The 10,411-nt window shown below is 34.1% G+C and overlaps 1 protein-coding gene across 1 annotated transcript; it reads left to right on the top strand.

Annotated features, from left to right (window-relative positions):
- The first annotated feature begins 8,721 nt into the window (after nucleotides 1–8,721).
- Nucleotides 8,722–10,161, top strand: LOC108780192 (uncharacterized). Its single transcript, XM_018547827.1, has one exon. The coding sequence runs from the start codon at nucleotides 8,722–8,724 to the stop codon at nucleotides 10,159–10,161; it is 1,440 nt and encodes a 479-aa protein (XP_018403329.1).
- Nucleotides 10,162–10,411: the final 250 nt, after the last annotated feature.

Here is a 10,411-nt window from a genome sequence, read left to right as displayed (position 1 = left end):
TTTGATAAACAATATGATGTCAAGGGCGATATACGAGTCAAAAAGATTTTTGTTCAACAATAAAACATATAATTAGTCATTACTTTTAATAATTAATTAATTTAAACAATGCTAAACGCTAATTCGCCTTCAAACAATTAAAAATGATAATAAATAAATATAAATAAGTATTAAAAGTAATGACTAATTATATGTTTTATTTTTGAACAAAAATCTTTTTGACTCTTATATCGCCCTTGACATCATATTGTTTATTTTTATATAACGAGTCCTTATTTCTTTTCTATTAATTTGTTAAAGTTTGATAACGTATAGACAAGCACCTTTGGAGCTTTGATTGGTACGTTTGTCCCATCTATAGCCCCTATTACATGTGGTAACTTCCCAATGCACTGAAATTTCTCATGAACAGTAATACGCCGGTCTCCTCGGGGCCAAACAATTACGTCTCCAGCAATGTCATTATGAGCTTTAACAACTCTTATAAAGGAATCACTTGCAGATGATTTTCCCAAATCGAATCGTTCGCCTACGGATCTGCAATATATGTATATCACTATTAACGTTACTGATAATAAATTAAAAAAATAAAACATCCTATTTTTATGGAGTATTTTTTACCTGTAAAAATAATTAAATGAAAATAAAGGACAATCAGAGTCGAATCGTAAATAAAAATAATGAGACGATTATAACAATGAATATATAATGTAAATTGAAACTTGTTACGTTGTGCGATATTTTTTTAATATTATAATATATATCATTAGCGGCTAAGTACTTTTGTTTTATTTTATTTTATTTTAAATAGTTTGATGTATATACATATTTTCTAAATTTACATTATATATTCATTGTTATAACCGTCTCATTATTTTTATTTACGATTCGATTCTGATTGTCCTTTATCTTCGTTTAATTATTATTTTTATATAAAGAGTCCTTCATTTTTCAATTTATTTACCTATAAGAATCAGGAGTAGCGAGAAGCCACAAAGTAGATAGCAACTGTTTGCGAACAGGAATGGTAGGTCTGCCCGAATAATTTTCCTTGATCAGTAACAAACTTAATTTTGCCTCTAAAATCTCATACGTGTCAGGAATCATGCGAAAATGTTCACGAAATTGCTTTGCTGTTAGACCTGGAACGGTTCTGTCTACATAATCTGTGATACGCAATAGCTTCTTTCGTGGTCCACGCAATCTATGCTGATATTTTGCCCGAAAAATAATATCCATTTCTTCGTCTGTCTCACTATCATTCATTATATTTAAATTAGACTTTAAGAACTCATCGCTAGTATTTACAGCTACAGAAATTAAACGTTTTCGACGTAACTCAGCACTATCCATTTTGAATTTGAACCTTTGACATTTTGGTAGTCGTTCGAAAACCAACAGTTCCCTAAGTTCCCGATTAACCCCACCAACGCATCCCTAAGTTACCTCACTTGCGTCGGCAGGGGACGTTTTCGAACGCAGCCCCGGTGTTCCTCAAGGTTCTATTCTCGGTCCAATTCTTTTTACGCTATTCACTGCCGATCTTGCTTCCATCGCACTTGACAGTAAACTTTTCATGTATGCTGATGATGTAGTTTTGCTTTACTCTTTTCAATTGTCAAGTGCATCCACGGCTGCTGCCAACATAAATCGTGATCTCCACTTGATTGCCGAATGGGCCTCCTCAAACTCTCTTCATCTAAATCCATCTAAATCATCTCTGCTAATCGCAGGATCACCTTTCCACTTATCACACCTTCCCTCATTCAACATTTTCATCAATCAATCGCAAATCCCTCAATCTTCCTCTATTAAAATACTCGGTGTTCATTTCGATTCCTCCTGGTCTTTTGATCAGCACGTTCTGGTGAAAAGTCGAGCAGCTTTCCTACGTCTTCGTCTCTTATATCCTTTTCGTCACATACTCTCAACCTCGCAGAAACTCCTTATATCCCAACTGCTCGTAATTTCCTTATTTGACTACTCAAACTCGATCTACATCCCGGCTCTGTCTCAAAAACTGCTCACTCGTGTTCAGCGCATTCAGAATACATGTCTTCGTTTTTCGTTCAACGTTCGCAAATATGACCACATCTCTCCTTACTTCTCACGCTCAGGTTGGCTAAATATTCGTCAGCGTTTCATTCTCCATCTGTGCTGTCTTGTATTTCGTCTTCTGCATTCTGGTGTTCCTCGATACCTCCGAAATCTATTATATTTTAACTCCGATCTCCATGCAAATAACACTCCCGACACTCGTCATCAAGATTCCTTATCTTATCCCAGACATCGTACCTCTAAATTTAAGGCTGCATTCTCTTATACCGCTACAAAATTCTACAATGCTATGCCATCTTTTATCCGATTATCCCCTTCACTTCCTTCCTTCCGATCACGTGCTTTAAAATACATATCGACTTTGTAATACTAATAACGCTGTATGCAGTTCAATAAATAGTTACATATGTTCATACACGTTCTCTCTGTGTTTTCGTCTTTGTTCATTTTATTTGTGTTTCGAATTCTAATATGTTCCTCTCCGCCAATTTTGCGTGCATTACTGTTTAAAATTTTGTAATATCATAATGTTAAATCTTATTTTTGCGCTACTAATAATTGTTTGTTTCTTTTATCATACTGGGAGGCTTTATAGCAGCAAATTTGCTGGCGCCTCGCCATTTGTGTATAATTGTAAAATTTTATATGCAATAAACAAACAATACAATACAATACAATAGTCGGTTTATTGTTATTGCGCCGCATACCAGAGCGCGGAAGGTCAACGCTGTAACATACTTTATTTCGAACACTTTTGTACAGTCTCTATCAAATATATCGATTTCTCTTCATTGTTATTATTAATTCTGGTGCATTTATTTCAGCCTCTCCATCGTTCTCCGACAATTTCCCCGCTAACCGCGAACCACTCCCCTCTGTCAATTCCGTTGGCTGAGCTAGTTGTTTAGTTCCGTCGCGAGAATCCGCGTAATCTTTAATTTATTGTCCGAGCAATTTATCTAACGATTTGTGCGAAGAGTGGCACGCTCTCTCGTGCCTGGCGCCCAACGAATTTTTGATAGCGATTAAGATCTTTGCTGAGTAAAGTAACTTGTCAACTACTGTAAATTCTCGAATCACGAAAGAATTAATGAAGAACCACACTATTGCTCCTTTAAGTATTTTGTATTCTAACTAAGAGCTTTCGCATAATTAGATTTATTTTGGAGGACGCGACGAAGTTGTGCCGACACTCAAAAGTACGGTTACAACATACAGACTGCATACTTTAACTCTCGCAGTTTCTAATCTCTTTTATACAAAATGTTACATCCATATCAGGAGACGCGGTAGCGTCTCCGGTCATGTTCAAAAACTCTGAGACGCTACAAGTCTCTTATCCCGAGCCACCAAAGTCCATTTTTGGGAGGTGCATAACTACTAAAATATAAAAAATTTTGAATTGAACGTCATATGTCTTGAAAGGCGGCATCGCCACGAGTAATTTGAGCCAAAAAAATTTTAAATCGGTCAAGCCGTTATGGAGATATAAGCGGTCGAAAAGTGGTGATTTTAATGAAAAATTAAGAAACGTCTTCATCTCCTTCTCCTTCTCCTTCTTCTCTGTCCGCATTTTTAAACTTTTCAACATCCTCTCTCACCTTTCACTCGCACCTCCACCATCTTTGGTCCAACGAACCTTCTCCACTCGCCCCTCCCCCTCCCCTCACCACTGACTCCCGCCACCACTCTCTTTCGCTGTATTTCACATTCTTTCGTTATTACAACATTTTAACATCCTCTCTTACCTTCTAATCACACCTCTAACATCTTCGACCCACCGGACCTCCTCCACTCACCCCTCCACCTCCCCCCGCCATCCCTCTTTTTCGTCGTAATTCACTCTTTTTCGTTATTACAACTTATTAACATTCTCTCTCACCTTTCACTCGCAACACCACCATCTTCTGCCCACCGGACATCTTCCCTCCGCCCCTTCCCCTGACACCACCACCCACCCACGCCGCTCCTCTCTTTCGCCGTATTTTCACTTTTTTCGTTATTACAACTTTTGACATCCTCTCTCACCTACCACTCACCATGGTATAAAGACAAGGGTATGCTCACGCGCATGATAGTTCCAGACAACCAATCAGAAAAGTCACTCAGTATACGTCACATTAAGCGGCAAATTCAAAATGCATTTGCTTAGTACTTCTACATACAGTATTGAATTACAGTATTTTCTAATAAGATTAACTTTAGAAACGTGATTTCTCGTCGCTAAATTCAAATAATTTATTCTAATACGTATCACGAATAATTTTAAAAAATAAAAAAGAATTATCTTCCATTATATAAATTGTGAAAAAATTTATATAAAGGAAGGTGATTTTGCACTTTTAGTAACAATTAATACTTTTCTTGAAAAGCAATTCACATTATTTACTGTAGAAATACGTAATTAGCAAAAAATTTTCATTGTGCTCTCTTTACAAAAAAATATATACATATAATGATCATTTAAGATTCTTTTGTAACTTATTTTTGAGGAATGGACGATGAAATGAATAAAAAAATAATTGCAGATATACGTGTATATATAATAACTAATATGTAATATAATAAATAACGTGTATATATAATAAGTAATGACTATTTATTAAGAAATTTTGATAATTTCTTTTTATTACTCCTTTTTCGATTTACAGCAGCGATTCCCCGGTTTATTTGACGTACTCGTAGATAAGTTCGCGTTCTTACCAAACATAGGATGACTTCTTTAGAAATTTGGAGGGGCTGTATTAATGTGTGTACTTTTTGCGTCAATGTATTAAATATAAATTGCTCTTTACGCAATATTTTTAGTCCATGGTAGTCATTAAATTCCTTGTTCATGATGCGTGCGGTTTGTAGTAATTCTTCTGATGGATACAGGCAATTTCCACGTGAAATAACATGTAACCAATCTATGTCACTTGCAACTGGCAAGAGGCATGTTTTAGTACCTAGATGTGGATACTTGTGTTTAAATCTGTAGGCTACGTATCCAGCGATGTATTTTAAACCTTCATCTGTGATGATATCAATAATATTTAGATTTTCTAATGATAATAACATTTCTTCTTCCTCAATGGATATATTATAATTACTTAAATCGCAGAGAGGATAGTCATCGACATTACCATTGGCATCTTCAGTACTTGCGAATAACTCTTCGGTAAAAATCGTTTCTTCTTTTTCTATGATATATGGCTCCAGCATACTGCTAATTAAAGAATTGTCATTGGTAAGTGGAGATGAAAGACAAGCTGTATTTGGCTCACTTGCAATGATGTTGGAACTTCCACAGAAAAGATTGGCTGAGTGCTTTCCTACGATGTATCTCTTCAATCTGTATTTGAAATCAAGTGCCGTCGGATGATCGTAGGCACCCCCAGTAGCTCTTATAAAGGAAAAGAAATGTTCCAGCAAATCTTGATTTAAACGACAGGTAATAATGTATTTTATTTCCAACTGTTCATCAGAATACGTTTTCCTCAAATAAATGAACAGCTCTTCTAGAGATACATTATTTACAATTATTCCTTTTTGGAATAAAAGCAATGAACGATGTCGTCCAATCTGGATCTTCTGTATTATATCGGTCATCTAGTGTAAAACTGCCGTTTGTTTATCTAAATTTATGCCGTACGCATTTTTACCTTCATGCTTGCCGTACATATTCGACGAATTGAAAATGTCGAACCAATCGTTGATTAAATGAAAGAGACATGCTGTTTCTTGCCAATTTGTATCTCCCAGATATCCTTTCTGTCCACTCCATTGAATTGCAACAGCCGTTTTGTTGGACAATAATTGTGCAGCGGGAAGAACCTTTTGTCGCTCCGATCCCTTCACATTCAAATGATATTGCGATATGTTGAAGGCAATTTTAAGATCGTCAGCATTAATCGATAAGAGTTTCTCAATGCACTTCTTATGTATCAGCCGTTCGTTGATTTTGAATCCATTATCGAGGAAATGATTTCTTATAAGTTTAAGTAAATGCGGTGTGTCTGCAAATACAAAAACTCTTAAGGCTGCATTCGAAGGGTGCTCGAAAAAAGACTTGTTAGGAGGGACACCGATTTCCAATTCATGCCATAAAGTCATATTACCAGGACCCATATCACTTGTCACTGCAACAACTGTATAGTCTATAGCATACAAACATGCAATTATATCATAGAGAATACTTTTGGTCATTGATTGGTCATAGTAATAACAAACTGGTTGTTTCCAGTTTGAAAACAAACTTCTAACCATAACGCATTGGCAAGTCTTATGCGGTCCTACAACTTGTTGCGTCTTTCTTTCGATAGCTATTCTATTATTCAAATACATTTCATCAAATGTTAATGCCACTAGTTTTTCATTCATTTGCATGCACTGCAACACAGGTTTCAATATACCTTCATCTATACAAATATTGCCTGCCCACCTTCGGAGTGTTGAAAGTCCAGGAAGTGGTAACTTGATTACATTCCGTAAATAGCGGTATGCCTTAGGGCTAACGCATCGTAAAGATATTGCGCTCGCAATATCTTCTGAAGATCATACGACCCGCTTTTTCTCTGAATGTAGAATCATTTGGATTTGCCCTGGCGTAAAGATTCGGCGAAGATTGTTGAACGCAGATTCTTTTAACTGATACCCCTTCTGTGACGGGAAATTAATTGTCTTCAACTTTTTCTCGTTGTTGAGTTCGACAATAGTCTTCTGCATATCTACTAACTGCTGTTGCAGATTCTTTCTGGAAGTATATTGTGAAGTAAATTTAAGTAACAACATTCCTAATTACGTCGAAATTTACAGATCATAAAACCTAAGACTCAAATATTTCATTGTTATTATAATAAATAATAAACATTTATAATATACATTATCACAAGATAGTCCATTGAAGTATCAGACTTAGATGGTATTGATACGATAGTATTCTCCGATACACCTTTCGAGATCGCCACTGATGATTCTGTATCAACAGTTTGCACCAATAATGTCTTTGAAGTTGCCTTTAATTCTACAGGAACAATATCCTCCGGTGTTGCTGCAGAAGTTAACTTGGATGCATCATCGATATGAATTGACGGTATTGACACATCCAATCTTTCTGTCACTTGTAGTTCCTCTAATAAATGCAATGTAGGGATTGCATCCAACTTTAACTTTCGTAAACGTACAGGAGAATAATTCAAAGCTATCTGCTGTGCAGGCTTCTCATAACACCATCTCTCAAAATGTTTAGAACATATTCTTCCTACAAAATATTTATATTGACACTGATTGTAATTGTTTATAATTTTGGTTGATTTTTTCAGTAATACATTTTAATTCGCCGTTTTAAAAAAAGAACTCAGCATAAATATTAAAGTATAAACAAAACTCTCAATGTCGAAACAATAGAGGATAATAATAAGGGCAACTCTGAGAGTCAACGAAACTTACAATTTAAATTTTCCTGTATATAAAAAATTTCGAATTTAATTAAAAAAAATTTTTAATAAAGAATTTAAAATCTAGATTTGTTTATACGAATATTTATACGAATTTACATATAATAAAAAATTCTAAGAAAAAGTGTATTCTTTTACTTCTGAAAGCGATTTAATTCATGTAAAAATTCTGACAAATTTTCACCAGGAGTTTCGTGATATTTTTGTTTGATTGTAAAAAGTTAACCTAAAACCAGATTAGCTATTTACATTTACACTATCAATTTGTTTATGCGTTAATATGCAATATTTCAACCTTATCATGCGTTAAATTTACATTTTCCTCGCACACTTCGATCCACTTTGCAGCAATTTCAGGGTCTTTAGGAAACCTGAAATATTTTATTTCCTCTCCTTTCATTTTTACCGTTTTTCGATAATAATTATGGCAGACTTTTATTGCACAAACAGCCATTATTTTTAATAATAAACTCTTGCTTACTTTATCGAACTTTACCGCTTTAACGAATGTCATAAATACGCGGCAGCCCATATTTCATTGGCACTCAGAGTCCGAAAGCTTTCGAAAGCATCCGAAAGTAGCCGAATGTGACGTATACTGAGTGATGCGCAAAGGCTTTCTAAATTCGTCCACCGGATGAGCATACCCTTGTCTTTATACCATGCCATTCACTACTTTACCATCTTCGACCCACCGGACCTCCTCCACTCGCCTCTCCATATACATATTTGAAATACATGTTTTAAATAAAATTATATTAAAAACTTCCGAATGCTAACTGGTATGATATTTAAACCATTCAACTGTTATGAGCAGGGTTGGGAAATTTAGCGCTGCAAGAGGTTTTCTACATTTCCTACGTATAAAATGTATAATACGTATAAAACATGTATTAAACCCATTCCTCATAAAATCTAGGTTATAGCACAGCAGTCACAGCACTGTATTGATTTCTGATTTCTGAATACGGGTCTACGTCTGTAAGCATCAATTATATGCGTAGTGCTGGTCTGCTAGTGCAATTAGACTTAAGTTTTAATAAGGTTAAGTGCCGTAAACGCTAAATAAGTATCATTTATTAAAAATATATATAAAATAATGTAAGTAAAATAAGTTAATTTCATAACTAAATTAAACTATAACCTATCCAAATTAATTACTATTTACTACTATTACTAGGTATTAACAACTTTTTTTCTATTTTTCTATAGATTTGGAAATGAAATGAGCACAGATAAAATAAAACGTTCTCACCCTCATTCACATGACATCATTGATTTGGCGTTAGCAAAATTTTTTTTTGGCTGCAATATATCTATGAACGTTATTGAATCCGAATTATTTAGAGAGTTTATAAAACTCTTAAATCCTTATTACAAAGTCCCATCAAGAAAAAAACTTTCACATCAATTGTTAGACAAGGTCCACAATGAAATAATATCTAAAGACGTAAAGCAACATGAAACAATGGGTGTATTGTTAATCGATGGTTGGAAGAATTCTGCTGCCAACTCCAAACTAATTGTCTCTACAATCCATACAGTAATGGATAAAAGTGTATACCTCAATTCGTGGGACTTAACTGGCATAAGAGAAACAGGAGAAGTATTAATAAAAATTGTGAATGAAGCTACGGAGATTGCTAAGAATAAATTTAATATCCGTATTTATGCCATCGTATCAGACAATGCTTCTGCAATGATATTAATGGGTAATTCAGTTGATTTATGGCATGTGACTTGTGCAAGCCATAGTGGTAATTTATTAGCAAAGTCCTTGGTAAATTCAAAATACGCTGAATCTGTAAATCGATTATTAAGAGAATTTAAGCAGCCAGGTCCAGAAAAAGAAATCATAGAACGTGGAGGACAAAAAATTATTCTTGCTTGCGAAACTCGATGGTGCAGCTACAGGGATGCATTTCGTTGTTGCCTAAAAAATTTGTCAATAATGCGTCAAATAATAAAAGATAAGACAATTACTATTAAGACTGAATGTTCCAAAATATTATTTAGCGAAGACTTTGAAACAACACTTCAAGATTACATATTGATTTTTGATCCTGTATGCACACTTATTAATAAATGTCAGCAATCTAATACCAATATTGCAGATGCTTGCGAAGAATGGTTTAAATTAATTATACCGACAGCTAATGATAATTACGAGAAAATAATAGAAGAGAGACTGAAAAAAGCTTTAAGGCCATCAATTTTAACTGCCAATTTTTTACACCCTACATATAAAGGTAAAAAATTTATGCATATAGAAAAGTATCGATGTGAAGTCTATAACTTCCTTAGTAAAGAGTTGAATGTAAAAAATCTATGTGATCACCTTGGCATACAAGCTTTTCTGCATGGCACAGATATATTCAAGATCTTGGATTCTAAAAATCTTACGTTTCCTCATACGTACTGGTTTATGGCTAGTAAAAAATATCCTGATCTCGCAGAATTAGCTGATAAATTAATGAAGATTCCAGCCTCTTCAGCTCAAATTGAGCGTTTATTTTCGCAATGGTCTTTTGTTCATTCCGATATACGAAATCGATTAACCACTGAGCGATCCCAAAAATTGATAGAAATATATTATTCATTAAAAATGTCGAATAGATGCGATAAATACATTGATGATAATGTTGATATTACTTATGATGACTAAATATAAATAATTAAGGTATCTATGTTTTTATAAAATGAAAACAAATATTTAATAAAATATACCATTATTAAAATGAGTGTACACAAAAATCATTACATCATTAAATAATTGTCATGTTTTGATAATAAACTTGATACTTTGTAAATAAAAAATATGCGCTTTTAATTTTTATGAGTTTATTTAATAAATCAAAGGTTTTTTCTTACAAAAGTAACATTAAAAACTAGTAAGATTAAAAACTAGTAAGAAT

This window comes from Cyphomyrmex costatus, unplaced genomic scaffold, assembly GCF_001594065.2.
Source record: "Cyphomyrmex costatus isolate MS0001 unplaced genomic scaffold, Ccosl1.0 scaffold686, whole genome shotgun sequence".
Lineage (NCBI taxonomy): Eukaryota > Metazoa > Arthropoda > Insecta > Hymenoptera > Formicidae > Cyphomyrmex > Cyphomyrmex costatus.
Note: the sequence above shows the minus strand (reverse complement) of the source record. Positions and strands in the feature narration are given on the sequence as shown.